We start from the raw sequence: 27,959 nt of genomic DNA on the forward strand, positions 1-27,959 counted from the left end.
TCAGTCTATACCCAATTGATTTTTGCAGTAACTATCATAACTTATTTTGGGTGGGAAAATAGGTAGGAAATCAGGAATATATTTAGGTTTAGAGTCGAGATACTTAGTTAGATCACCTTCAACAATGTTTTCACCTGATATTTGTTTGCTTTCAATTGTTTCTTTCCATGATGCTTCTTCGTTTAAATATACGGCTGGAACTAGTTTTTCTAAAATACTTGATTTCTTGAAGCCCCCCCCAAACACTTCTGAATCAAGCCCACTACCTGCGAAAAGTTGCTCAAAACGTTTGTTATCAATGCACTTAACTGCTTTTTTGATGTCCAGTACATTAATGTGAATTCTGCCTGCTGAAATCGCAATATTGCTTGAAATCTGTCCTATTAATTCTACATAATTTATGAATGCTTCTGTTGCCGTCTCAATAACAACTGGATCATCTAACTCAACGCCAAGTTTATACAAAATAAGATATATCCTCTTTCCAATAACCTCGGTTACATAATTATTTATTGAATTAACAGAGTAATTAAGGTTCTTTTGATTCTGACTCATTACAAGTTTAGGTAAGCAGAAAAATTCTACTGAAGCCGCCCTGATTATCTTTTTGTTATACTTATCTAATGAAGCGAGAGAATACTAAAATTGAACGCGAAAAAAATGAATGGAGCAATGAAAACGATATAATAAATGTATCATGCCGAACAATAATCCTTGAAATGGTACCATTTTCATTTGACACTGAAATTTGCAAGAATTTTTTAAACGGGATGCTACTGTCAATTCTCGGTAATTCAAATGTAAGCTTAACCACAAGTGAATATGTAGAAAGTGTGACTGAAGTTAATTTAGTTAACTATACATCCAATAACTATTCCAATAAAGTTGATTGCAGTGTATCAACAAGTTACAAATCTTTTCGTGTAACCCTGACCTCTGTACTTGCAACATTACTCTGTTTAAAGTTAGATGATATTCCAATAGGCTCGAAGTGTCACAAAATTGTTTGCAGAAGAGCTGATGAATATACTTACAATTCGTCTGGGATCCTCAATTATTTTACCATTCCTAATGTTCTTGAATTCAACAATAGTGAAATTATTAACAGTGTAAAATGCATTATTTCAAGCTTACCTATGGATGTTAATGAAGATTACATAAGAAGAGAACTTGAAAACTTTGGAAAACTCAAATATTTTAAAATATTATATGATCCGATAACTGGAGTTCCAAATGGCACTGGTTTATTTGAATTTGAAGAAGTAAATTCATCTCAAAAAGCTATTTCTACGCTGAATGGGAAAAAAATAGATCCAACAAAAGAAGAAATATGGAATATTCAAAGAGAAACATTAACATTGAACACTAACAACTATAAAATTCAAGATAATATTGAGTATACAAATGCTTCAAATTTGAATTCTAGTATTTCACACAAACTCTTTGAAAACCCAATTATTTGTCTTTTGATGAAATACTCTAAAATAATAGGTGAGACACCAAGTAAAGTTGTTAAATTAAATAATGTTTTTTTCCCTGAGGAGGTCATTGACGACAAAACTTTTAATTCCACAATTGATTCAGTGAAATCTGAAGCTGAAAAATATGGAACAATCATTGAAATAACAAGTCCCCGTCCAAGGAATATAAATGAATATAACAGTTATGGAGGAAAGGTTTTTATATATTTTTCAGATATAACTTCTGCGAGACGTGCCCAGTACCAATTTAATGGAAGGGTTTTTGACAGTATAAAGATAATCTCTGCAACTTTCTATCCAACGGAGAAATATTTGAACCATGAATACAACCTAATATCCTTTATTCCGGAGTGACACCTGTTTTATAGAAATAAATCAGACATGTCTATATTTTTTGACTTAACTGGATTGAAGAAATATTTATTAATTGATTATCGGTCACATGCGATGTTTGGTTGAATATTGCCGAACTTAATCCTAATTCTCTGTTTGTAATAATCAGTGTTGAAGGGGTGATTTTCTGCCAAAACGACACAATTACAACAATTGATGGTACTAATTCTGTAAGGACGAAAATAAACGTATCCCCTATTGGTGTTCTGTCAATTAACTTAAAATTTATGTGTGTATTTGAAAAGCTGTAGAAACACTGAACTCCAGATATCAAGCCACGTATAAAAAGAAGTGCGGGGCAGAATATTGTTAACAAGAGCACCCTTTTAATAACATTATATCTCAGTATAGTTCCCGTAGATGCACGTCTTGATAAATGGACAGTAACCTTGAGCCCGTAATAAAACAATAATATTGCGACGACAATGTATGTTACTGAAAGTGTAAACAGAGATAAAACATAGAAGTTCTGTGATATTTTAAAAATTGAGACGATTATCCCCGAAGTGTAAATCCCATAAACTAATGCGTTACTTAGCAAAAAGATTATGACAACATTTGGTGCATTTATAAACGTTGAGGAATAATACACGTGTGCCCAAAACAATACAACTACTGAATAAGATGATAAATATATTAGAGATGGGAATGTTCTTAACACATCTCGGTACCATCTTATTACTTCATTTTCTTCTCTATAACCAAGGTTGTACCCTTCCACATCAGGTGATGTAACATCCAGTAATATTATTGTGACTGTTCTTGATATATTTGCCGTTAGGCATAACAATATGAAATAAACCCTTGTGCGATGTGAAACAGATGTATTCATAACATGTAATTCGTTTGTATAACTTGATTTCATTTTTAATGCTTGTTGGAGTATTACTGCATCTAACAAAAGAAATAAAAATACACTAATTGTATATATTGTCATTTACTGTTTTTTTTATCGAGTTCAAGCTACTTTTTCATGTGATCAATTTTTTATTTTCTTTCTTGCACACTTGCAATAATTCGAAGTATTAGTAAATCGCATAAGTAAAAAGCCGCGATTATTATTTGATTTGTATTTGATTTTATTACGTTATTATTTCACATGTAAAAATTCGCTTCACCTCATAAACCTTGATTTTAGTGTTGAGGTAGACCCTATTAATTACCGCGTTTAAGGCGCGTTGTCTCAAATTTATTCTTGACGCAGGGTTTGTTTTGCTCTCGAACACATCGTCGAAGTAGTTTGAAATTAATATCAAAATGGAATGTTCACAAAATGGTAATGATATAAATGGCTTAATTTCACCATATTTAGACTCTCAAATGTTACTTTACCTCGTGAAATGGCTTAAAAAGAACAATACATATGATAAAAATTCTTTGGAAAGTACCGAAATTGAAATTTTAAGAACAACTTTTCTTTACGATGAGATGAGAAAGTTTTATCCAGACCAACTTTCAGATTTAATATCATCTGAAAAAGAGAATAACGCAATCATTTCCTCCTTGTCTGACTCGCTTCACACACTGATATCTGCGTTAAAAAAATGGAAGGAGGCACATGATGAGTCAAGTAGAAGTCTCAAAAAAAAATCTCTGATTGAACTACAGCAATGGTTCCTTAGCAATGAAGAAGATAGATCTTCTGAATCTGGTAACACCGAAAGTAAAAACGATCTAAATGCAGCTGAAGATTTAAATCAAAACTTTCCTACCAATCCTATTCAATTGTTAGTTCGTCTTTCGCGTTTATATTATCTCTCTGGTAGGTACAAAGATTCCCAACATATTCTGGACATTGTTCTTAAAACAATTCCCGAGTGTACAAACATTGATGTCCCACTGATAACGAAGGTAGAATGTTATTTTGGTTCAATTGCTAATGGAATTGTTTCAAATTTGTCAAATTCTCAGGATTCGATAGAACCATCTGCATACTTAAATTATTTTCAATTAGTAGATGATATCTTAACAAGGGAATTCCATAAAATAAATCCTGTACAAATATATCTCTATAAAAGTTGGTTATTACATTGGTCATTATTTCCCTTATTTACACAATATTTCCGTGAGACATCATTCAATATTAAACAAAATATTTCTGGAACAGGAAACAACTCGGTAACAAATAATGAAAATTCTTTTTATTTTGGAAGTTCGACAAGTATTAACCTTCCAATGAATATTTGGGGGCCTTTTCTCGATTGGTTCGCTTCAGAAAGAAACTTCAATGTGATTTCTATAGTATGCCCACATTTACTTAGATATCTTGCTTGTTTTGGAATAATAATGAGACGCAATAGAGATATTCTAGAAAGTATAGTAAACCTAATATCACTTCACAGAAATAAAGTCAGTGATTCGTTTACAGAACTACTATTTAACCTATTTGTCAACTTTGATTTTGAGTCCTCACAAAAAATATTTTCTATATGTGGTTCTGCTGTAGAGTGCGACTTCTTTCTCAACCCAATTCAAAAATATATTGAAGAAAATTCTAAGCTATTGGTTTTTGAAATTTATTGCAGAATTCATAAGTCTATAGATTTAAACCTTGTTTCAGAGGATTTGGGAATGACAAACATTGAGGCGGAACGCTGGATTGTTAATCTGATAAGGAACCTACATCTTGAAGGAAAACTCGATTATGAACACAACAGAGTAGAAATGATTGATAGAACGAATAATCAGTCTCAGCTAATTGCAGACAAGACGAGAAACATTCTCTTCAGAAGCAATATACTCACTCAAAATTTGAGTAATAATCCCTCCTTCAGTTGCAACGCTGCACTAACGCAAAAGAATAAGTCAAATTGGAGGGCTCAGTCAACAAAACAATCCGTTAGAAATGAAAGGAAAGAGTAGAATTGTATTTAGGATATTTTTATATTTATCACTTGGAATTTTTTATTAGGTAGATGTTCTAATTATATTTTCTTATATTTATCTTTTGCACCTGAATTTTTCTATACTACACTTGGCGCTGGCAGTCTCGTTTCAACATGATTTTTTAGTGAAGAATGATTGATGATGATCATGGTATTCGTGCTTTCATTAGATCTTCAAAAGAAGTATTAACTGGAAGAATAAAAAAATACTTCGAAGACTTCCATGTTTATGAAATTCAGAATAATGAAGAAATATGTCACTTAACTGAAATAAAGAATAAAAGTGACATTTTGGCCGAGCTTGAAGTAAAAAGGAGAATTTCATCTGGAGAAGATTTGTTTACTCACTCAGGGTTTGAAATAAAAAAAGAATTTATTGAAAAACTCATTTTATTGGAGATACCAAGAAAATGTATAGACAATATCATCTTTTATGTAAAATTTTTAGGAGAAATAAAAAGACTTACAATTAATAGTAACATAAATAATAAGTTATTCAAATTTGACTCAAAAGGAAAACTCGTTACATTTTGTGAATTAAAAATAAGAATTCCCAATAGCGAATTGAATAGTCAACTTTTAAATAAAACAAATGAACGAGAAAGTAATACAAAAATATGTATTATAAAAAATAGTAAGATGAGGAGAAAGTTGTTTCATGAAGCAATTAAGGAATATATACCGTTTATTACCTCTCAAACTATTGATACCAATTCTGGAGAAAAAAAAACTGAAAGTAATGTAAAACACTTTGAAAACATAGACTTGTTTTTATCAAATGAAATATTTGCAGAACTTTCAAAAAATATTAATTTTAGCGAGTTTATTACTGAAGAAAGAAATAAAGAATATGTTGAAAATGGAAATCAAGAAATTTTTGACTATATTGTTCTGAGACCTTCAAGAGACTTCATTTACTCTCTTAGAAATTTAACAAGTACTTCTTCACTGGATATTAATAATGATGATGAAAATTATGATAATTCATACTCTTCGAAAAAAATTAAATACAATAATCATAATAATAACTCAACCATTGCGTCATACACAAATTATGAATTAGGAAAGGATGAGAGATGGAACCCAAATATTCCATGCTACATTCACTTTACTGTTTATAAAGAAAACAGAGACACAATTGATGCGATTAATATGATATCAAAATGTTTAAGGCGTAATCATAAGTCTTTTGGTATTGCAGGTTTGAAAGATAGAAGAGGCATTACAACTCAAAGAGTATCAGCATACAAAGTTCTGGAAGAACAGCTCATTTATGCGACAACATTAAGGGGTTGGGACAGGAATATAAGGATATGTGATTTTAAGTACGAAAATAATCATATAAATATAGGGGATCTCAAAGGGAATCTCTTTCATGTTGTAATTAGGGACCTGAAGGTTGCAGTGAATGAAAAAAATGAAAATAGAACTGGAAGTATAACAATTGATACAGTAAAAAATTTAATTGAAGAAATAAAAACATTGGGGTTTATTAATTATTTTGGATTACAAAGATTTGGGACAAGCTGCATCCCAACTTACAAAATTGGTATTTCAATATTAAAGGAAAACTGGAAAAAAGCATTTCTCCTGATAATTGGTTTTGATGATGATAAACTAGAAAATTGCCAAGCTTCAGATAGAGAATTGTTCCATGAGATAACTAACGGAAAATTTGATAATTATCTCAGAAGACTTTCGCCTCATTCTTACATCGAAAAAATAATTATTAATGGTATAATTAGAGAACTTAAAAACGAAAAAATATATCCTGAGTCTCTCTTGAATCATAAAAGAGAAAAGTATATCTATAAAAATAGTTTAAATTACCTACCTAAAAATTCATACTCATTGTATTTACACTCTGTACAATCATTAATCTTTAATCTGGTAGCAAGTGAGAGAATTAAAAGATTTGGAAATACACCAATTGTAGGTGATTTAGTACTTCAAAACCAAGATGAAAATTTAAAATTACATGATATGAAAGACTTTGGAGCGTTAGATAAACAACCCAAAGTAATCGTTTTAAAAGAATCTGAGATAAATGACTATACAATACAGGATGTTGTCTTAACACTTCCAGGGGACGATGTCATATACCCACCAAATATGAACTTGTTATACAAGGAAATTGTAAATAAATTGCTAGGTATTGATTTAAATTTTACTGAATTTGGGATGAAAGGTAGCTACAGAAATTTGGTTGTTGTTCCAAGGGAAATCAGCTACACCACTTTTAATTTGCCAGAAGAGAATAAGGGTGTAACTAAAGAGAGTTTCTCAGATCCTAAATTGATATTAAGTGATTTGGATGCACTCTTGGCTCCTGATAGTAGAGAACTAACTAATACAAAAACTAATGAGGTAAGAATAAATGAAAAGTTACTGGGTTTTAAAAATGAAGATAGTAAATGCAGTGATATTGTGAATACAGTGGTATTTTCTTGTAAGTTGCCAAAGTCATCATATGTTACAGTTGCACTTAGGGAGCTTCTTGGGAGTTTCCCTATTGAATAAATATTTGAAACTACAAATCTATTTTCCTGAAAGTGGTAAGGACTACAATTGCACCCGCTGCGCACAATGATATTAAACCCCATGTAATAAACCAAAATAGTGCAGGCCCTACTTCTTCAAGGCCATTTCGGAGGTTCATTCCGAAACAATCAGCAAAAAAACCGCAAAATCCTGTTATTGTCGCTATTATTGAAAGCCCTAAATCGGCTTTCATTATAGAGTTTCTAAGAGAGGATAATTCAAGTGTTAATACTTCCAATGCATCCTCCAAAGATTCGCCTATTGACTCTATTTGTTGCAGCATCATTTCCACTTCCTGAGCATAACACTCGAGAACATTCTCAACCTCCTCATGGTAAGGTGTGTTTTTAGGATATTCCCATGCTTCTGGTCTATTCCAATAAAAAGAAATTTCAAGACGTTGCATATCCTCTTCATTTCCAAGCATTTCTGTAATTGCCTTAAATAAACCTTGTGCGAGCTCTTCAATCGCATTTAGTCTCCTTCTAAGTTCGGAAACCGCATCCAATAATCTTCTCGTTTCGCGATTTCTTCCGGGGAAGCTATCAAGTATAAAGAGTACTGAGTCCCTTATAGGTCTAACTTGACGGTTGATAATATTGCAAGACTCTACCAAGATTGTTTCAAGTACTAAATATTCAAACGGAGTTGAACTTTCAACCTTAGATATTTGTTCTAACTTTCTTAAAAGTGGAAATCCGTCTTCTATTCCAGTAGGTGCAAATTTACAATTCTTATAATTAATTTGTTTTTCATTCAAACCTTCAATAGGAAGAAATTCAATACCAGCAATAGAATTACTCTCGTCTATTCTAGATTTCACATTAAAATTATTTAAATTAGTTTCAGTACTAATTTCTGTCTTATTGTTATTATTTATTGGTGAAATAGGAACCTCTGTCGATAATACAATGGAGTTGTCGTTTAAAATTTGATTCCTGTTACTGCTAGGTACACATTCTTTAGATAACTCATTCTTTTTATCTAAAAGCTGTGTATTATTAGAATTATAATTACCAATATTATTGCTTGAATACTCAAGTGGGGACTTTAGATACCCAGAAGCAATTAATAAAACTTTTTGGTGTAGGATGATTACCCTGAAGTGAGGAACGTTAACTAAAATGCAATTTCTCCTGACTTCGATAGAAGGTCTCTGGCTACTCCCCATACTTACTACTTGTCTTAAGTCACGAAGTTTGAGGGCTCCAGGAACTGTATCTTGTAGGACGCATTCTTTATTGTATGAATGAACCAATCTCAAAAGTTCACCAGTTTGTAGGTGCAGACAGCGTTTATAACCTCTTCCAATTTCAAAGGTAACATATTTTCTTGTTTTTGCTTGAAGTGCTTCCAAAAATTCTCTGTTACCACCTAATTTCCGATTTTTTTCCGTAACCTGTCTTTCATGAATATTAGAAATTATTTCAGTTTCTCTTGAAATTCCATCGGAGAATAATAAAGAGTTACCTTCATCTATTTCGGTGTTTATTTTACGTATTCCTGATGGTCTTCCATTGGCATGAAATTGGTCAACAACCCTATCAAGAAAATCAACATTTTCAAGTTTTTCCTTACAAGAGTCGTCACTTTTTTGAACATCGGGATCATATATACGATCCTCAAAGATACCCATATTTCCCTCAACAACTATCTCCTCTAAATCTTTATTTTCAAGATATGTTGACGACATTAGTTCTATATTGATAATGCTAATATTGACATTGACAGTGATAGAAAAAAAAGGCAAGAATGAGATAAAGCGCGGATGCATTTTCCATTAAAGATATGCCCAAAGTATAGTTGCATCTTCATTTATTTGACTTATGTAACTTATTATATCTGATTTTTCGCTGAAACCAAACTTAATCTGAATAAAATCCAACGTATTGTACCCATTACAAATATCAACTATCTCTTTTTGGTTCGAGTCTAATTCCGTGTTATTAAGAATAATAGGATACTCGTGCAATCTAACAATTTTCTTTTTTGCTACACCAATTGATATAAATTTACGGATATTTTTTATATCGTCTTTAATTAGATGGTCATAGTATTTTCTCGTAAATGTCTTAACATTTCCATTATTATTACATTCAAAACATAGATGTTTATATATTTGATATTCATTATCTAAGTTGGTCCCAATATATCTATATTTATTTTCAACTGAAAACATATCAACTATTTCTATTATTTTATAAAAAACTAGATGTTTTAGGCAAGTTATTACATCACATAATTGGATTGAGCATAAATTTGATATATCAAAAACTGTATTTCTGCCATCAACTTGTTTAAGTACACGAGTAAATAAAATATCAACACCTAAATATTTAATATCATCAAGTGGCCATTTTGCCATAGGATAAGGCACGTCCTCCGGCTTTATTAGAAAATCGTATGTTGGAGGTCTTATTTTGAATGAAAGAGCATTTTTAGGTGTTAAATTCAAGTGTACCCTATGAGTTAAATTCAATTGATATCTTACATCCTCAATAATTTCGGAAATATTCTTAGGAAATGGAGTTAGATTATGTGCCTTTTTATTTACTCTTTTCAGTGCCCCACAAATATTCTCTGAACCAATACAATAAGAATAAAGTATTCCACATTCCTCCTCAAGTTGTTTAAACCCTAGTCCTACGATTCTTGCAATATGTCTTGTGTATAACTCTTTATTTATGTCTTTTAAAAAGTCTTCCACTATAATGCACACTGTAAATTGAAAGCTATTTCTCAAGTAGTGACAACCTTCAATAAAAATAGGAACTCCAACAGCCCTCCACCTATCATTAATGACAATTGAAAGTGTAGTGCCTTCAAAATGTGAATCAGGTAATAAATAATGTGTTATCAATGAAAGAAAAGAATTTTCGTACCCAAATATTTCAGAGGGACTTTTACAAAGTACAACTGGGCCAAGTTCTTCATCAAATTTACAAAAAATAATACCTTCAATATATGGCCAAATCCAAATATTATCCATTATATTCCTTATTTCGCTTTCTCAAAATATGCCAGTCTTCACAGTTACTCGGTATTTTCATCCGTATCTTTCTAAAAACAATATTTGAATAGTGTGTATTTCATTTTTAATAAGTTATTATGTATAGATTTGAAATTTGAATTTCAATTAAAATAATCAACAATGGACAAACAGTCCATTTTATTTTATCGATAAAAATCCCAAAGTTGCGGTAATTTACAGGGCAGAATTTGTAATATAAATTCTAATGGTTTCTTTTGTCTGCGGAGATTGCCAAGAAGTGCTTAAAAAGAGTAAAATAGACTCCCATTGTATTGGTAATTGCTCAAATGCATGGGAATTCACGTGCATTGATTGCAATGTCACATTTCAGGGTTTTACATACAAAAATCACTCCAAGTGTATTACAGAGGAGGAAAAGTATCATGGTAAATTTTCGAAGGTAAGCAAGACCAATTCAAAAATGGAAAAGAATAATAGAAAGAATTTATCAGGTGATTTTACTTGCATAATTAACGAAATACTCAGAATAAATGGCTCGATGAGTTGGAAGAACTTGAGAGACAAATCCGTTAATGAGTATTGTAAAAGAAACAATGTAAAAGTAAATAACAGTGAGTTCAGGAGAAAGCTTAACTTGGAATGCCTCGCATCGATTCCCGTAAAATATACTTGTAGGGAGTCTAATATAATTAAGTTGCGTGATTTACCCTAACATGTCGAGTTTAATCCAATAAAGTAAAATGGTAGGTATATTTAATTTGTCAACAATTTTAGAGTAAACTTTATAATGTGTAAACTTCACGGGAGCTCTCTCCACTAAAGTTCTATGTGGAAAGCCATCATAGTTCGAAATAGGTTCTATTATTCCTTCTTTTACTAGTAATAAAAATGACAATTTATACGAGTCTTCAGAGTGCTCAAAGTTTATTCCAGATACATTTTTTTGCAAGTAGTTATGTAATTTTAACTTGTTTATCTCCTGGACTATTTTTCTAAATGTTATGATCTCCAATCCTGAATTTATAATTCTTATTGAACCTGCGAGTATAGTATGTTGGATGATGCTGAGGTCCTCAAATTTTTTTTGTAAAATATACTCAAAGGAGAGGTCACCTTGAGTAATCGATCGAAATTCATGTCTAAATCCTTTGATAATGTCTAAATCTTTCTCTTCAATGTTAAATATTTCGAGCATCTCCTTATTTGAGGACTGGGGTGTAATAAGCAAAAATTTGTAGGCAATTATCAAAAGTAGGTCTAACTTCGTTAAACCAGATTCCACGAGGCATTCCAAACTATCGGTAAAATTTCTTGAGAAATCATCTGCAAAAATAAATGAAATAAGCTCATTAATTGATTTATTATACGTTTCTATTGATTTTCGTAAAAAATGATTTGTATTCTCACAAACATCAATATTTAACAACTCGGATAGTTCACTAGTGAAGTATCCAATGTTAAACTCTTTTATTTCATTTGATAACTCTTCCATAATAATCCTTCTTTGAGACATTCTACTTTTTACTCTTTTCTCAAAGAAACTAGGTAGATCAAACATTGAGGTACTTAAAATTAGTATTAGGTTTATCTCCGGAGAATGCATGATATCCACTAGAGTGTATAGTGCAAACTGTCTAACTGAATGAAATGAGGAGTTTGAGTTGAAATGGTTAATATTTAGAGAGTCAGAGATAATAGTTTCACAGTTTTCTAAAACAAAAATAACTAAGTATCCACATTTTGAAATACCAATCAACCTTTCTTTCAGAATAGATATTTTCTGATGACCACTAAAAAGCTTTCTATGCATCGGGAAGTATTCATCTAATCTCTCAAGTAATACGGTTAATAACGTATTATCGTCAAAATTTACACAATTAATATGAATTATAATAGTCTCTGTGGGCATTTTTAAACCTTTCTGATAGAAGTATTTCGACAGTGAACTAGTTTTGCCAGAACATGAGTTACCGAAGACAATACATGAACGGCTGGTATTGTCGTTGACAATTTGATCCAATAGATTTCCAATTTTTAAAGTTATTCCGGATAATTTGAATGAGCTTAATCCGCTTCGCTCATAATAATTACATTCACATTGTGTGTTAAGTAAGAATTCACGAAGCCTCAAGTGCAATAAATTGAAAATTTTACCGGAACCATCATGACTCTGAAATAAATTATCAAAAACCTAGGAAATTAGTTATGATATACACATAAATTAACGTTTATACAAACAACTTACGGCCGTAGTTAAATTCTCGATTTTATTTTGCTTCATTAAAAAACAGAAAAATGTATCACAGGTGGGGAGAGGGGATAATGTGAGAAGAAAATAAACGAAAAAAAATCAACGAATATTAAAATATATTGCAAGCGTGTACAAAGGAATAGTTGCATTGTCAATTTGAAGTGTATATGCCTCTAATATTGATGATATAAATGAAACTAAAAACAAGTCAGAATATTTATATTTATTTAGAGAAATGTTGCACAGGATAACAAGGGAAGTGAAAGTTGATATTATAAATGATACCATACCAAATAAAGTTTTGTTGTTGTTCCAAGGCAATGAAACGCTACCAAACGTTACACCAACTAATGCAGAAAATGTATCTCCAATTCCAATTGTTGCAATTCCAATTGCGGCAGAAACTACATCAAAGGCCTGACTACTGTTGTGATTTGAAAATTCTACAATAATTGGAAATGAAACTCCAATTAATAAACAAATATGTGTCACAACAAAACCATCTAAATTATCCTTCATGTCTATAAATAGAATAAACACAGAATTTAACACTTTAGTTAATCCATTTATTGCCTTGCATTTCCTAGTTATCTCAAGAATAATGTATAAATTTGATGACACATATATTGAAATAACAGTGAATGCTAACAGACATTCTGCATCAGTTTTGCTTCCTTCGGATCTTTTATAAATAATTATTGGGGGAATGAATACCAAAACAACGAGTAGATGAAAAGCCTTCCTAAGTATTACTTTACCTCTTTTAGTACTGGAAATAAGAGTCAGGTTTAAAGAAGATAGGAGTAGTATTGTTATAGAGACAGTAAAAACCCAGTAAAGAAGAAGAATTCTAATTGAAAAAGATGATAAAATCATTTTAAATATGTAATCAATAACCTCAATTCCAATTTTAATTGAGTAAGAAACTGGGAAATAGACGGCCAAAATAATTAATGCAATGTCAATAACTTTTCTGAGGTAGAGATTTTGATGGTTTATCTTATTTAATGTTTTGTCAGTGAGCAATGTATTCATTCCAAAGTAAATAAGAGGTAAAAGTACTTCCGTTATAAACGTAATATGTGCTATACACGATTCCCACTCCAAACTTTTTTTTTCATTAATTTTTATTATTTTTATAAGGGAAAATAGAAATGATGATGAAATTAATTGAGAAAAGATATTGAATTCTCCAAACTTAGTATAATATTCTTCCTTGTCGATAATAAAAGAAATGGACTTCAATATAACAAAATAGTATATTATTGAAAGTATAACAATGTGGTTTGAATGAATTTCATTGATCTCTGAATCAGTAAAAAAATTAAAGGAAACCATAATAACAAACAAATAAAGATATTTGATACAAAATGAAGAAATAACAACTTTCTCACCCAATATATATATCGAAATGCCAGTAATAGAAATCAAAATAGAAAACAATTTTATTAAGTCGGATACTTGTGTTCCTAAACTGATATTTGACTTTGTAATAGTGTATAGCAATAGTGGACATGAAAAGTTATGTATTAAAAAAAAGTCTCCTTTGTTTAAGTTATCCAGGAAATATTTAATTATATACATAAAGATTGTTATAAGTAGGATGTAGAAAGTATACAAAGGTTGATTCTGATAGATTAATTCAATACTTGAGTTTGATGCAACAAACAACAGACTGAATGATATTACGTCAACAAACTGAAACATATTAACCATTTTTCATTTTTGAACACAATTTTAGAGCCTTCAATGATTATCAAGATATATAAAAGATATCATATCCCAAGTTTACTTCAAGGTAACCTTGTTTTTGAATAGTTCCTCACCTTTAGAATTCATAGGCTACAGAATATCTGTTTTATTTTAAACATACTAATAAACTTGCGAGTGGCGCACAATTCTGGCGTTGAAAAATAAAAACCGAGGGTGTCACTTATAATAATCATTTTCTTAGTCTGGTGCATTAAAAATACAAATAATGCTTTCGTTTCTATCTGGAATTAATGCATGTAATTTAGAGCTCACAATTGATCAGGAAGTGGGAAGAAAGTTCGCATCTTTGAGTAGAAGGCGAAAAGGTGAAAAGGGTTTAATTTTTAGTGATGGAGAAGATATAAGTGGTCTAGCAACTGTTGCAATAAGGCCCGGGAAAAAATTGGATCATCAGGGGATTAGAGTTGAGGTTATCGGCCAAATTGATGTTATTTATGATCAATCATCCTCATATGATTTTTTTTCTATTACTAAGGATCTTGAGCCATCTGGAAGCTTATATGAAACCAAACATTACAAATGGAGGTTTAATGCGGTTGATAAACCATACGAAACTTATTATGGAGCAAATATACAACTAAGGTATTTTATCAGATTGACAGTTCTCAGAGCGTTTGCTGGTAATATTGTAAAAGAAGTAGATTTTGTAGTTCAGAATGTAGGTACTGAGCATGTACCTGGTTCAATTCCGATTAGCAATAAGTTAAATGAGGGAATAAAGATGGAGGTCGGTGTTGAAGGCTGCCTGCATATCGAATTGGAATACAATAAATCAACCTACCACCTGAAAGATGTTGTATTGGGAAAGGTGTACTTTTCTATTGTGAGACTCAAAATTAAATATATGGAGATTGACGTTATTAGACTTGAAACATGTGGTTCAGGTTCATCTGCAATTACAGAAACGGAAGTACTTTCTAAGTTTGAAATTATGGATGGTGCTCCAGCAAGACAAGAATTCATTCCTTTAAGAATGTATTTATGTGGCTGCGACTTGACGCCGACATATAAAAACGTACAAAACAAATTGTCAGTCCGATACTTTTTGAATTTAATTATTGTTGATGAGGAAGATAGACGCTATTTTAAGAGGCAGGAAATAACACTTTGGAGAAAGAAACTAGGCTAATGAACGAAATAAAGTAATTCCCTTTGAAGTTATTAGAGTATCTCATATTGCTAAATTTATCTTCAATATTAATTAATTTTAATTTCCACTTCGGTTTTATCTCAGAATTTTGAGTTCAAAATGTCACTTCACGGTCTGATGATTAGGCGGAAAACTATCCTATATCAAACATAGCTCTAAACAATTGTCACTAAATTTTGTATTTTTTAAATATTGATACAGGATTTTTCTCAATAAAGAAGTAACAGAGTATTACTTTGGCTCCTCAAGTTTTATAACATTACTCATAGAGGCTCATAGCAACTTTAAAGTGTTTTTTCGGATCTGGTAAATAGTCGACCTTCGACCTGTGGATTTGAAAGGCAGGGGTTTGCCAAAATCCGCAGGAACACCTTACTCCATGCCAAGAATAGTATCCTATTTTTGCATCACATTTCGAGTTTGGGCACATTATTTTTCCTTTTTCCATCCAAAAATTTTCCATCCAGCTCATTTGTGAAATAAATATTGACGTACATTCGTTGTATTGGTTTTGTTCTCTGTCTTTATCAACAGTTTTATTTTGTAAGTGCTCAACTAAGTGGTTATCATTAAAAAGGGGTAGACCGCATCTTCTACAACGATATACACTCGTAGTCATCAAGAATCACTATTAATATTGCTTTTGTTGTATGTTTAAGATGTTATTGAGAGAGATAAGGTATTCGCTAATTACCTTCGGAATGTTTATTAAACGATCCTCATTTGAGTTGCGCCAGAAAATTTTGAGTAGTTTCACCTATAATTATTTAAATGGTTCCATTTCTTTTTGTATGAATGAGGTTTTTTTATTTCAAACCATAATAGTTATCTCTTTTTCGAGCACTTCTTTTTTTTCGAAAATTGCCGGGTTGTTCCAACAAATAGTTAGATTCCATTTTCTTCTTAAAATGATATTAACACTTGTAGGGACAATATTTAAATCTTAGTGAATTGACTTTTTTTTTCTTCAAATGTTATTCGAAGTTATTACGTGAGATTTGAATCCATGTTCACAAATAAAGCATTACTCTTACTTAATATAGTTGTGAATATATCGAAATCAATTCAACAAGGTTTGAATGCATGCACAATTGGCAATAATCCATGTTCATCAAATGCAGAATGTTATGTAGAAACACTATTTATTGGAGCACCTAAATGTAGATGTCCATATGGTTTTGAAGGAGACGGATTATTAACTGGAACAGGCTGTAGGGATATAGATGAATGCAAGTTAGGTACTCATACTTGTAATCAAAATAATCAAAGATGTATAAATACAATAGGTGGTTATGAATGTGAGTGTTTAAATGGATATAGAAAACATGAAAATAGAGCGAATGAATGTGTCGACATTGATGAATGTTTAGAGTTGAGTGCCTGCCCAAGCTCAACAATTTGTATCAATCTTGAGGGGTCATTCAAATGTGAATGTTTAAATAGGGAGTTAATATTTGACCAAGGAAGGTGTCGTCCAATCAATAAGTGTAATGATTACAATGGGAGACTTAATGATTGTTCACAACTTTGTGTTAGCGATAAAGACGAACGTGGAAAGTGTGAATGCTCAGATGGGTATAGACTACACTCTGATGGCAAGACTTGCATAGATATAAACGAGTGTTTAGAAAGTAACCCATGCGATTTAAGTATTTCTAGCTGCATAAACACTCTTGGAAGCTATGTTTGTGATTGTTTTAGATCTGCTGGGTATATCACATCCCCAGTAAACAACAAAATATGTATTAATTTAAATGAATGTGAAGAGGAACCCATGATTTGTGGGGACCTAAATATGTGTTGCAAGGACCTTGCTCCACCAGATAAATACGAATGCGTCTCTCCAATATTGAGGGTTGAAGAGAAAAATGAAAGTGTGAAATACCAACCTTTTAATGATGATGAGAACCACATTGAACATTATGAAAATATCCCTGATCAACGTAAATATAGGGAAATTAAAATAGTGAGAAGTTCCAGGATTAAAAGAGTAGAAAGTTTTCAGGGGTCTTACCCCGTTAGTAATGATATATATAATAATGGTTGTTTTGAATCAGATATTGAGTATCCCGGATATACATTACAGGTTCTACGGTCATTATCTACTGCACTCGATTGCCAATTACAATGCCAATTGGATTTAGGATGCGATTTTTTCAGCTTCGATATGTTCAATAAACTTTGTTTCTTTAAAGCAGCAAGGTATGAGGCGAAGGTGGTTCCAGGAATAATTTCCGGCCCGAAATATTGTACAGAGAAAAAAGTGAAACCAGGGTACAGAACCAGAAGCCAAGATTCATCTGCTTCTCTTCTAAGAAAAATGTCATTTAACAACGGCCTAACTAACAGAACTTCACAAGTAAGTGATTACAAGTGCCCGGCTGGATTTTCTCATGCGTATGAGGTATGGAGAAAACAAAAGAATAAAAAAGCTTTCGAAGTAATTCAAAATCAATTTGGGACGAGACAAGTGAACGCAATAAATCCAATTGATATTTCAGAAGGGATACAAAGTAATGCAAACTTCATGGCAAAGCAAATATATCAGTGGTATGACACGATTTCTGGGGTTCCAGGCTCAATCTCAAATACAACCAGGAAGGTTGATCAGAACAAACCAATAATAGAACCTTATAATATCAACCCAGGTTTTATTGCAGGTGGAATTCCGCCACCTCCTAGGATGGTTACAAATGCCAATAGTGCATTTTATTATCCAATGCAGAACCAAATAGAAAATGGATATGGCCATCCAATCTATTCTACTGTTGTAGTGCCAGATGAAATAGGATCAAATTCAAGTAGAAAAAAAGTTTACTGATACAACAAATATAGTATACTTGATTTTTCATAAAAATAAAAAGTTAACTATGGGCTAGATATAATTAATCATTAGACAATAGAGTATACAGTATCATTTACAATCATTATCTTATTTTCCTTTTCCAACGTTCTTATCACGTCTTTTATATCATCATGAGTTATTTCTTGTGAGTTTCCGAGTTTAGTCAACTTTTCGAAAATAACAGAACATAGTTCACTTTCAAGCATAGCTTCTAATCCCGAGTCTGAAAAGTGCTCTGCAATGCAGGCGGTTATTAATTTGCTTTTTTTCGGTAGTGAACCTTGGCCATCAACATTAGTGTTACTTTCCATAAGTATGCTCGCCGCAGCCAGGGCAACTTGATGTCCACGGTCAGTGAACTCCCTAAAGTTTAATTCTCTGTTTGGAGTTACTATTGAAGTCGGTGGAGGGGCAACCAAACTAACTTCAGATTCGTCATTGTTCCTCCTTTTATGCATCTTTTGTTCCCTTTTTTTATTCCTCTGGATGTCCTCGTTTCCACTGGGATCATTGCAAATATCCTCTTCGAATACTTGATCACTCAAGAAATCACCTGCGTCAACTTCACCAAAAAGAGCATAATTTAATAATTCAAATGCTACTGATACATCTTCGGATATAACTAAGTCACGCATCTTTAGTTTCGCATGTGCAGTAGCAAGCCTGATTATTCCTTCCAAGGTCCTCGTGGTACACATAGAAGTTCCATTAAACTTGTTTAAGCATTTAACCCTCAAACCAGTGAATATTTTTGCTACCAACTCTGCTGCCTCATCAGAGATTTTGGGAACATTCCTGACATATTTACAATAATGAATATACTTCCTTAAAAATGACATTCTTAGAATTTTATTTTGACCACTTCCCCCCTGGAACTTATCAGTACCACCCGTATATGGGGAAAACTGCCAGATATTATTCATGTCATTTGTATCAGATACTCCATCTTCATTAATTTCAGGTTGAATAACAATGTTACTTGATTTGCCAAACTTATCCGCGTCCTCTGCATTTTTATTGAAACGAACTTGTGCAAGTACCTGTGATGCGATTCTACGATCATGCTCAGATGTTTTAGAATCTCTTATGACAAATATCAAATCAAATCTTGATAAAAGAGAATCTGGGAATGCAATTTGTTTGTTCAATTCAATCCCATCATCAAATTGTCCATAAACAGGGTTTGCTGCCGCAAAAATTGAACACCTTGCATTCAATGATGCCTGTATACCTGCCTTCGCAATCGTTACTCTTTGTTGCTCCATTACCTCGTGAATAGAAACTCTATCTGAAAAGCTCATTTTATCAAACTCATCAATACATACAATCCCTCTATCTGCAAGAACAGTTGCTCCAGCCTCAAGTCTTCGTTCTTTAGTCTCTGGATCGTGTGTAACTGCAGCTGTCAAACCAACCCCGGAACAACCTCTACCTGTAGTGCTAATAGCTAGTGGAGCAATTAACATTACAAATCTAAGTAGTTGGGATTTACCGCAAGATGGTTCTCCAATTAACAGTGTATGAATGTCACCTCTAATATGCGTACCATTATCAAGATTGTGCTCTGCACCACCCAAAATACCTAAGAGTAATCCTTTTTTCACATGCTCATGGCCACACAAAGATGAGGCAAATGATCTTGAAAGCAAATCAAATGTATCGTTTCTGTTTGATATTTCCTTCATTACTTTAATTTCCTGTGGAGAAATGTCAGGAGACGATATGTTTTTATTAATCAGCTGAATATTATTTGCGATAATCACAACCTTGAATATTCCGGTTAGTGAACCCCCATCTTTTTTACCAAGTGGCTTGTATACACCAACGATTTTTATTCGATCTCCTGGTTTTGTAGATTCAACTAGGTCGTCCTCAACAATTACCTCAACACTTCTTGGAAGTTGACCTGTGGGAATCATCTCCGGTAACTCCTGTAAAATCAATTTTTGACTATCTTTGTAGCTACATAAACCTACTTCGACTTCCATCTTATTACCCTGACTATCTTCTGTAGGTACTCCAGTCTGGAGGTATCTGTCTTTAACTAGGCATGAAATATCACGATGACCTCTAACTTCAACATATGTATTAAGAGAATTTTCACCCTTTTTCTCTTGCCCTATTAAATGCCCCCTTGAAACGTGAACAGACTTCACTAATTTAGGTTTTACAATTGAACATTGCGAAACTATTCCTTCTACACACACCATTTGATTTACATTTTTTGAAGATAATCCACGAGGAGTTAGGTGATTTCTCCCAAACCAACCGCTAAATCCAACCCTTGGATTTAAATGTAACACTTTCGTTGAACTTTTTTCAATTTCTCTCTCTAGACTTACTAAATCCTTTATAACTTCTTCGAATGGAGATACATAAAGATATGGATCTTCAATAATCTTCTGAGGGAGTTCATCATTTATTCTTCTCAGATCGCTTAATTCGACAATTAAGCGACTAGAATCAACGTTTTCAATGGCAATTTGTTTTATTTTCGAATAGTATTCATCATCGTTTTGTAAGAAGTCTCTGTAGACCTGTGAAAGTTGTTCAGTAAGCTCCTGGTCGGAAAGTCTATTATGCATTTTTAAAAGGTTTTAGCACTAAATCAAGAAACAACTGCCTTATTTCAGAATTATGCCTAATCAAATTTGGTTCATATTAAATGATACTAGACCTTATCCTCAAACATGAGGTGTGGGGAAATTTAAATGGGCGCTTTTATGCCATGCCGTTTAATAATATATATCCTTAGCCATGTCACAGAATAAGAGCAAAAGAAAGCTATAAAGAAGTAATAGGGAATTAAAGATAGCACATATTTCAAAGTTGCCTAGTCATTTATTACATGACAATTTAATAAAAAACTGATGTTCAGTTTTCTTTCAAGTGGAGAAGCAGCTTGTGTATTTCAGATTTTTGACGGATTTATTAGGAAGTAAGTATTGATTATTCTTCCTTTATACCCTCTTCAATTTCATAATCTTGTTTTTGTTCATTTAAAGTTTTAGTATCTATTGATTCGGGCTCAATATCAATAAATGCTCTTTTGTAGATTGGCCCAACGGGGTTGTATTTAAAGGAATCGATTAACCATGGGTGTTTCAATGCCTGTTGACATGACTGTATCCTTTTCTTTGGATCCCATTGTAGGAGTCTTATGCATAAATCTTGTGCTAGAGGAAATTCGGGGAGTGGTGGAGCGTCAAATTGAAAACCACCTTGATCACTAACTACTTTTAATACCTCCATTGCCTTTGAATAGTCACACATTAAATCTATTCTTAGAGGTGGTATTCCAGTCATCAATATATATAGTATTATGCCAATGCTCCATAGGTCTGATGCAGTTGAATAATCACCTCCGCTTAATACTTCTGGTGCCAAGTAACCAAATGTGCCAACTAACCTTTTTTTCATTCTCACCATTTGTACATGAGATACTTCTTCCACTATTTCACACGTATCAAAGTCAACAAGCACAACCTCGAAGTACTCTTTGGATGATTTGAGGGATAAATGTGTTATTCCTGATTCTTTATCGTTTTCCTGTAAATCTCTATTCCCTATATAACTTCCGTCAGTTGAAATTGAAATAGAAGATTTGGGAGTGGATACATTTTCCTCTTTCCTCTTGTATCTAAACATAATATTCTCTGGTTTCACATCTCTATGTAAAATTTTAGAACGATGTAGATGGTTTACACTTTCTAAAATCTGTCTTATTATGTATTTGCAAGTTTCCTCTGGAATTGCTTGTTCTGTAATTAAGAACTGAAAAAGTTCCCCACCTTCTAACCCTTCCATAACCAGATAAAAGTGCTCATCATCTTCAAGTATCTGGTATATTTTCATTACATTTGGATGGTATGGAAGACTTAAAAGTTTAAAACACAATTTACTCCAAATAGAATGATCACCTGAAAAGGAGGAGTATATTCTAGCTTTTGTAACAACCTTAATTACAACAGGAAAGCCTGTAGCTAAATGCTTTGCCCAATATAACTTTGGACGACTACTAATCATTTTCTCAGAGTCTTGATCAATTATCATTCCTGGTTTTTCCTTTGATCTTTTGCTGCTGTTTATTCTCGAAAGTATTACGAAATAGTCATCTATGCTCATCCCCATTTTTGTAAGATTCGCATAACAACCAAGTAGAGTATCGGGAGTTACTTCGAAAGTGTCTTGAATATTTTTAAAGTATGAGTTTACATCCTTATTATTACAAAAAGAGGATTTTGTTCTCATTTTTCTCTTAATTGTCTCTTTTTTCTCATTACAAGGATCTCCTTTTCTTTTTTGTGAAAAAGCAATTTTATCGGAATTCCTCTCAAGGTTAGACTCAAGATTTAGTCTGGATTTTTCCTTATAATTTATATTTCGATTAAATTTATCTGAACCCATTACCTTGTTAGTCGTGATATTGATTTGATACTTATATATTCCATTTTCCTTTGATTGAGATTCTCCCAAACCAGCACATTTGGACATTTTAGCACGTATTTACTCAATACTATTATATTTAATTAGAATTATAATTTGAAAATGCACCTTTTTCCATGAGAAGGAATCATACTTGAACTACTTATATTTGAAAGGTTTGAAATTACATGTAGATCTAAAAGCGCAAGATCTCATGCTCGGGGCGCAACTTTTGACCATTAAAAAAATACTAATATGTAAAAATAAAGACAAATTTCGCAATTATTGCTGTTTACACACACTTATTTAACAGTTTTATTCTACTAGAGATTTTAAACTTGTCTACAGTGCTCTAGTCAAAACAGTTCAAATTCGTGATTATAACAAATTTGTGATTATAATATATCTTTTGTTATGGAAGACAAGGTAAAAAAAATCTCAAACAGATCTCAAATAAATTTAAACATTCGTCAAAACTATTCGTCTATGTATTGCTACAATTCAAATAGAATTTATTGAAAGATAAAGATCCTCGAGTGAAAATGAGGCCTGGAGTAAATTTTCATGAGACGGAGATATTATAAAGTGAAAATAAATGTTGTGCTAAAAATGATATTAACAACAGGCAACATATCATTTTTATTTATTTTATCCTAAAGATGTGACTTTACCTTTGAATATAGTTAAAAATTAGACTTTGGTGAGATGAAAAGGCGGGACGTAAATCCGTGTTTTGAAATAAATTCTAGCTAGTAGAAAAGCATACTTTTTGGAGCTAATACTAGTAATGTGACAGTAATTTTGTTATTCATATATGGATTTCAAGAAAAAGGAGCCTGGACTTTCTTCATCTTTAGAAAGTATGCTTCCGAGTTCTGGGAAGGATGCTACCTCGATAGATAGGTTTAATGTTATTAATGAGAATCTTTTAACTCCTATTGAAAATGAAGGTGGAATGAGTGACAAGCAGGAAAGGAGTTCAGACACAAGTAGCAAAAAGAAATATAAAAAAAATCTAATTTGGGATGGCCCACGTTGGGATCTTGCTCATTTTGACCCTTCAATGAGTGCGAGGGAAAGAAAAAAGTTGATTTATTATGAAACTTTATTTAACAAGCTTGAAAACGATAATTTTTTGATGAAGTGTAATGAGAATACAAGCAACATTAATAGGCAGATTGGGAATAGGGGTAGGAAGGGGCGTAATAACACTGTTCGTTCAATAATTAATACACGCGAATCGGAAAACAAATATAAATGTGAAAATAATGGCAGAAGTGACTCGACAAATAATACAGAAAACAGAAAAATTGACAAATACACAAACAATATACAGTGCACCAATAATGAAACTATCGAATATGGCGTTACAGATTCTTCCACTCCATACAGAAGCAGAAAATCAAAAAGTTGTAATACTGCCTCTATTGATAATTATAGAGAGCATTGCAAGTCAGATGATTACGCTTCCAATACAGCAGTAGAGGGAGAAAACAGCAGTATTCGGAGATATCATGATTGGAGGATAAAACTTTTAAGCAAGGCAGGGTCGCTCCAAATGACACCTCTGAGAGCTCAGAAATTATAGTTTTTTTTTTTCAAATAAATTACCTCTTAATTATTCTATAATGCTCTAGGTGAAGATTCATTAGATTGAATTTCTTAGTTGTGTAGAAATTTAGTTTAGTAATTAATATTGATTTTAAGTGGTAAAGTGATACTTTAAGTTTATTTAAATTTTATTTAAAAATAATCATTACCTATTGTAGTTGATTAGGGATAACGATACATTTTTGAAGTTACAACAAAATACTTGTGAGCGAATGGGATGATTATTATGGCTTAGAATTAAAAATGACACAAAATATGTGCAGAGATGCATTAATAAGTTCAATATTCATTTCAAAGTCGAATATGCTCTACAATTTAGGGAATAATTTATTTCAAATACTAATGAACATCAATTTGAATGCGGTAAAAAATTTTATTTATTTATTATGGTTTATTCTTTAGAAGAGCTTGAGCTTTATATGAATGAGGCACTAAAATTAGTAAGTCTACATTTGTACTTAGTAATATTAAATATAATTGAACATTAGGCTGAAAAAGCATTGAATAGTGATGAAATTCCGGTGGGATGTGTTATTGTTAATAGGTTCACCAAAGAGATAGAGTCTGTTGCACATAACAAAACAAATTGTATGAAAAATGTAGGTTATCAAGTAAATAATAGTATAAATCTAAATCGAGGTTCTTTTAGGGAACGAAACACTGTGAAATTGTTGCGCTTGAAAAATTGACAGATAAATTGGTTAGTGTACTTGAATTAAAGAAAAAAAATATCAATGCGGTAAATGAGCGTATTTGTGAAAGACTACCACAACTTTGCAGTTCATATGACATATTTGTTACCGTAGAGCCATGCATAATGTGCATCGGATTCATTGATCAATCAGGTGCGTATATTAAAAATTTTGGAGCATTTTGTTAATAATTTGAAGGAATAAGGAATATTTATTATGGCTGTAGGAATGACCGCTTCGGCGGATGTGGATCTGTTTTGAGCTACAATGATCTAGTTGAAAATAAAAACCTCACTCTAAGACATGGAATATGTGAGAAAAAGTCAGTCGAATTACTAAGATGTTTTTATGAGTTCGGTAATCCCAAAGCTCCGATAGAAAAGAGGAAAAGGGCAATAAAAGATTTTAGAGGTTAGATATACAATTCATTATCAGTGATATTAGATGATCAAAGTGCAGTTAAATTTATCGGTTTACTATGTAAGTTTCTGATTTTTGCAGGGGTTATTGGACTTTCATCGATATTCTTTGTCTTGCCACCACTCCCAGGGCTACTTAAAAAGTAGTCATTAGAGTTATTTGGACTGTTAATGAATACATTACCTTTTGTGGATGTCTTATGAGGTTTGTCATAATCGAAAAACGACTCAGAATTTCTATTTACTCCTTTGGGACTTGCATCAAATTTTTCCTTTGTTTCTTGATCGCTCCCTTTTAAATAACAATTAGTTGAAAATTCCTCAAACTTTAAAGTTTGAATAAATTTCATTAGGTCTCCATTATTATTATATGCGATTACCAAAGCTGAGATGCAATCATTGCGTATTCCACGAGCATTCGCAGTCGAAGTTACTGTTATAATTTTTCCATTTCCATGTGACTCGCAACCGTTTTTGCAGTATTCACTTGTTCTCACTATCAATTCAATGTCATTACTTGAAATGAAGTTGCTAACATCTTTCATATCGAATTTGAAACGCTTTAAATTTTCAGAACTCTCGTCATTATATTCTACATCAGTCTCGTTTATACATTCTTTGCTCTCGCTAGGACTGCAAATTGAATCGTTAGATTCAATTATCTCAGACCATAAACAGTCAAGAATGCGCATAGTTTCGTCTGCATTCTCGAGAGAACTCTGTAAAGTCCCTCGGATGAGAAGGTCTGAACTGACATGGATTGGCTTTGAGATGTTCTCCAGATGCTCCAACTTTTTAATGCTTTTCCCAATTCCAGAATGCAAACACAGTATGCGATCATTTACGAGAACCGCCAACGATAAAAACTCGAAAACATCGTTAATTCTCTCCCAAAGGAATTGACCATTGGACCCAAACTTTTTATTGCACTCGTCGAGAAGACCAGATGAGACGTTTATAGATATATCTTCGTGATTTCCACGGAGTAGAAAAATTCTGTCAGGATACAATATCTTGAATGAGAACAACAAACAAATTATTTCAAGAGAGAATCCACCAAAGTCAATATAATCTCCCAAAAACACATATTTCATTGATAGAATATCACCTTTTTGGTAATGGGGCCAGGAGAAATTTTCGAACAAATGAAGAAGATCAGACAATTGGCCATACAAACCACCAAATATCCGTATTGTATTATTTTCGCCGTTTAGCCTTATTAGGCTATTCTCATCCCTTATTACTTCTACGACCTGATCACATAATTTCATTATTTCTAAGTAGTTTAGTACGTTATTGATATATAAAAACTCTTGATTTTCTGGATATTCGAATCTAATATTCTGTGAAATGTCCATAAAATAGTCAATTGCACGCTTGCATAACCTCATGTCAAAGCGGAATTGAAGTCCTTTGACGATTCCAATTAAACCATACCTCTCACTCTTAATTTCGTGCGATTTGTTCCTTATAAAACACCTTTGTGGCGAGTTGTCTAAAGAACAATTAAAAGTTAATCCATCTGATTTACAGCTAGAAGATACTCTTGGAACACCCAAATCTACATCGTTTCTCACGTGTTGATCTATAAAGTAAGTTTCATTTTTTAATTCACACTTTAAAAAGTCATTATTTTTGTGATCATTATTAATAAAATCAACCAGATCAAGATGTGTTCTGAGTAACCATCCAGTTCCCTTTAGAATATTATTCTTTACGGAACTAAAAAAGGCATTAAACCCAAAGATACCGTCATAATGAGCAATAAGATGAATAGCACATTCTCTTGCTTTAGATTCAGTCATTGCTACAGTGTTTTTCATTAATGAACGAATTTCAGAAATATGCAACAACATACGCTTTAACTCATTTAAATTTAATAGACCATTTCTATCAGTATCATAATAAAGAAAGATGAATTGCAGTCTAAGCTGTCCAATATTTGTATTAGGGTCGTTTGTTGCCAATGGACTCAAACTTAACATTCCAGAAGTGAATTCAATTTCACTCACAATGCCATCCTGATTTCTATCCATCAAATTGTAGAAAACACTCCTGTACTGTTTTTCTGTGATAGGATTGTCATCAAGAACATTTAGGAACTCATTCACAGTTAAATGCCCGCTTTTTTCCTTTCCGTACTCAACTACGATATCTTTTAGTGCGGAATACCTCTCTTGCCATCCCATTTCCAATATTGCGTCATTTAACAGCCGCCCAAAACTTCTCCATGGAAACCATTGCTCAGGACGAATAATCCTCGAGGGGATATTTTCTGTAGTTCTTTGACCTGAAAATTTCTTTGTGATCATTTTATACTAGTTCAGAAATCTCTTATCAAAACTATACAATAGCGACTTCAAGAATAAGAGGGAATATTGTCAGCCTAAAGTTGAAAAATCACTATTTTGAATAATTAAATAAACAATATACCAAATGGATGTACCTTTGTTTCTATTCTCCTGATTTCCTACAAACTGAAAACCATACTATATATTGGT

The 27,959-nt window shown here is 32.3% G+C and overlaps 18 protein-coding genes across 18 annotated transcripts; 8 read left to right on the plus strand and 10 right to left on the minus strand.

Annotated features, from left to right (window-relative positions):
• Positions 1-555, minus strand: FG379_002064 (uncharacterized protein; the record flags this gene model as incomplete). The annotated part of the gene is made up of 1 exon (XM_067327933.1): positions 1-555. The coding sequence occupies one exon, from the start codon at positions 553-555 to the stop codon at positions 1-3; it is 555 nt and encodes a 184-aa protein (XP_067183472.1).
• A 68-nt stretch (positions 556-623) lies between these two features.
• On the plus strand, positions 624-1,835 carry FG379_002075 (splicing factor U2AF U2 auxiliary factor large subunit; the record flags this gene model as incomplete). Its single annotated transcript, XM_067327944.1, has 1 exon — positions 624-1,835. The coding sequence occupies one exon, from the start codon at positions 624-626 to the stop codon at positions 1,833-1,835; it is 1,212 nt and encodes a 403-aa protein (XP_067183483.1).
• A 31-nt stretch (positions 1,836-1,866) lies between these two features.
• FG379_002086 (uncharacterized protein) lies at positions 1,867-2,811 on the minus strand (the record flags this gene model as incomplete). The annotated part of the gene is made up of 1 exon (XM_067327955.1): positions 1,867-2,811. The coding sequence occupies one exon, from the start codon at positions 2,809-2,811 to the stop codon at positions 1,867-1,869; it is 945 nt and encodes a 314-aa protein (XP_067183494.1).
• Positions 2,812-3,131: 320 nt separating this feature from the next.
• On the plus strand, positions 3,132-4,736 carry FG379_002097 (uncharacterized protein; the record flags this gene model as incomplete). The annotated part of the gene is made up of 1 exon (XM_067327966.1): positions 3,132-4,736. The coding sequence occupies one exon, from the start codon at positions 3,132-3,134 to the stop codon at positions 4,734-4,736; it is 1,605 nt and encodes a 534-aa protein (XP_067183505.1).
• Positions 4,737-4,891: 155 nt separating this feature from the next.
• FG379_002108 (uncharacterized protein) lies at positions 4,892-7,279 on the plus strand (the record flags this gene model as incomplete). Its single annotated transcript, XM_067327977.1, has 1 exon — positions 4,892-7,279. One exon carries the CDS (start codon positions 4,892-4,894, stop codon positions 7,277-7,279), a length of 2,388 nt encoding a protein of 795 aa, XP_067183516.1.
• A 10-nt stretch (positions 7,280-7,289) lies between these two features.
• On the minus strand, positions 7,290-8,993 carry FG379_002119 (uncharacterized protein; the record flags this gene model as incomplete). The annotated part of the gene is made up of 1 exon (XM_067327988.1): positions 7,290-8,993. The coding sequence occupies one exon, from the start codon at positions 8,991-8,993 to the stop codon at positions 7,290-7,292; it is 1,704 nt and encodes a 567-aa protein (XP_067183527.1).
• Positions 8,994-9,080: 87 nt separating this feature from the next.
• Positions 9,081-10,289, minus strand: FG379_002130 (uncharacterized protein; the record flags this gene model as incomplete). The annotated part of the gene is made up of 1 exon (XM_067327999.1): positions 9,081-10,289. One exon carries the CDS (start codon positions 10,287-10,289, stop codon positions 9,081-9,083), a length of 1,209 nt encoding a protein of 402 aa, XP_067183538.1.
• A 247-nt stretch (positions 10,290-10,536) lies between these two features.
• Positions 10,537-11,004, plus strand: FG379_002141 (cell growth-regulating nucleolar; the record flags this gene model as incomplete). The annotated part of the gene is made up of 1 exon (XM_067328010.1): positions 10,537-11,004. The coding sequence occupies one exon, from the start codon at positions 10,537-10,539 to the stop codon at positions 11,002-11,004; it is 468 nt and encodes a 155-aa protein (XP_067183549.1).
• Positions 11,005-11,045: 41 nt separating this feature from the next.
• On the minus strand, positions 11,046-12,573 carry FG379_002152 (uncharacterized protein; the record flags this gene model as incomplete). The annotated part of the gene is made up of 3 exons (XM_067328021.1): positions 11,046-11,072; positions 11,095-12,483; positions 12,538-12,573. 3 exons carry the CDS (start codon positions 12,571-12,573, stop codon positions 11,046-11,048), a joined length of 1,452 nt encoding a protein of 483 aa, XP_067183560.1.
• Positions 12,574-12,642: 69 nt separating this feature from the next.
• Positions 12,643-14,259, minus strand: FG379_002164 (uncharacterized protein; the record flags this gene model as incomplete). Its single annotated transcript, XM_067328033.1, has 1 exon — positions 12,643-14,259. One exon carries the CDS (start codon positions 14,257-14,259, stop codon positions 12,643-12,645), a length of 1,617 nt encoding a protein of 538 aa, XP_067183572.1.
• A 262-nt stretch (positions 14,260-14,521) lies between these two features.
• FG379_002175 (vacuolar sorting targeting 26) lies at positions 14,522-15,445 on the plus strand (the record flags this gene model as incomplete). The annotated part of the gene is made up of 1 exon (XM_067328044.1): positions 14,522-15,445. The coding sequence occupies one exon, from the start codon at positions 14,522-14,524 to the stop codon at positions 15,443-15,445; it is 924 nt and encodes a 307-aa protein (XP_067183583.1).
• Positions 15,446-15,725: 280 nt separating this feature from the next.
• FG379_002186 (uncharacterized protein) lies at positions 15,726-16,085 on the minus strand (the record flags this gene model as incomplete). Its single annotated transcript, XM_067328055.1, has 1 exon — positions 15,726-16,085. One exon carries the CDS (start codon positions 16,083-16,085, stop codon positions 15,726-15,728), a length of 360 nt encoding a protein of 119 aa, XP_067183594.1.
• A 387-nt stretch (positions 16,086-16,472) lies between these two features.
• FG379_002197 (fibrillin 2 syndatyly ems) lies at positions 16,473-18,287 on the plus strand (the record flags this gene model as incomplete). The annotated part of the gene is made up of 1 exon (XM_067328066.1): positions 16,473-18,287. One exon carries the CDS (start codon positions 16,473-16,475, stop codon positions 18,285-18,287), a length of 1,815 nt encoding a protein of 604 aa, XP_067183605.1.
• A 71-nt stretch (positions 18,288-18,358) lies between these two features.
• Positions 18,359-20,896, minus strand: FG379_002208 (DNA replication licensing factor MCM3 like; the record flags this gene model as incomplete). Its single annotated transcript, XM_067328077.1, has 1 exon — positions 18,359-20,896. One exon carries the CDS (start codon positions 20,894-20,896, stop codon positions 18,359-18,361), a length of 2,538 nt encoding a protein of 845 aa, XP_067183616.1.
• A 364-nt stretch (positions 20,897-21,260) lies between these two features.
• FG379_002219 (kinase domain) lies at positions 21,261-22,805 on the minus strand (the record flags this gene model as incomplete). Its single annotated transcript, XM_067328088.1, has 1 exon — positions 21,261-22,805. One exon carries the CDS (start codon positions 22,803-22,805, stop codon positions 21,261-21,263), a length of 1,545 nt encoding a protein of 514 aa, XP_067183627.1.
• A 745-nt stretch (positions 22,806-23,550) lies between these two features.
• Positions 23,551-24,324, plus strand: FG379_002230 (uncharacterized protein; the record flags this gene model as incomplete). Its single annotated transcript, XM_067328099.1, has 1 exon — positions 23,551-24,324. One exon carries the CDS (start codon positions 23,551-23,553, stop codon positions 24,322-24,324), a length of 774 nt encoding a protein of 257 aa, XP_067183638.1.
• A 409-nt stretch (positions 24,325-24,733) lies between these two features.
• Positions 24,734-25,455, plus strand: FG379_002241 (cytidine deoxycytidylate deaminase family; the record flags this gene model as incomplete). Its single annotated transcript, XM_067328110.1, has 4 exons — positions 24,734-24,787; positions 24,836-24,946; positions 24,997-25,192; positions 25,238-25,455. The coding sequence occupies 4 exons, from the start codon at positions 24,734-24,736 to the stop codon at positions 25,453-25,455; spliced, it is 579 nt and encodes a 192-aa protein (XP_067183649.1).
• Positions 25,456-25,487: 32 nt separating this feature from the next.
• On the minus strand, positions 25,488-27,770 carry FG379_002252 (calcineurin like phosphatase with 3x Efhand domains at N-terminus; the record flags this gene model as incomplete). The annotated part of the gene is made up of 1 exon (XM_067328121.1): positions 25,488-27,770. One exon carries the CDS (start codon positions 27,768-27,770, stop codon positions 25,488-25,490), a length of 2,283 nt encoding a protein of 760 aa, XP_067183660.1.
• Between the last annotated feature and the right edge of the window lie 189 nt (positions 27,771-27,959).

This window comes from Cryptosporidium bovis, assembly GCF_009768925.1.
Source record: "Cryptosporidium bovis isolate 45015 chromosome Unknown contig_3, whole genome shotgun sequence".
Lineage (NCBI taxonomy): Eukaryota > Apicomplexa > Conoidasida > Eucoccidiorida > Cryptosporidiidae > Cryptosporidium > Cryptosporidium bovis.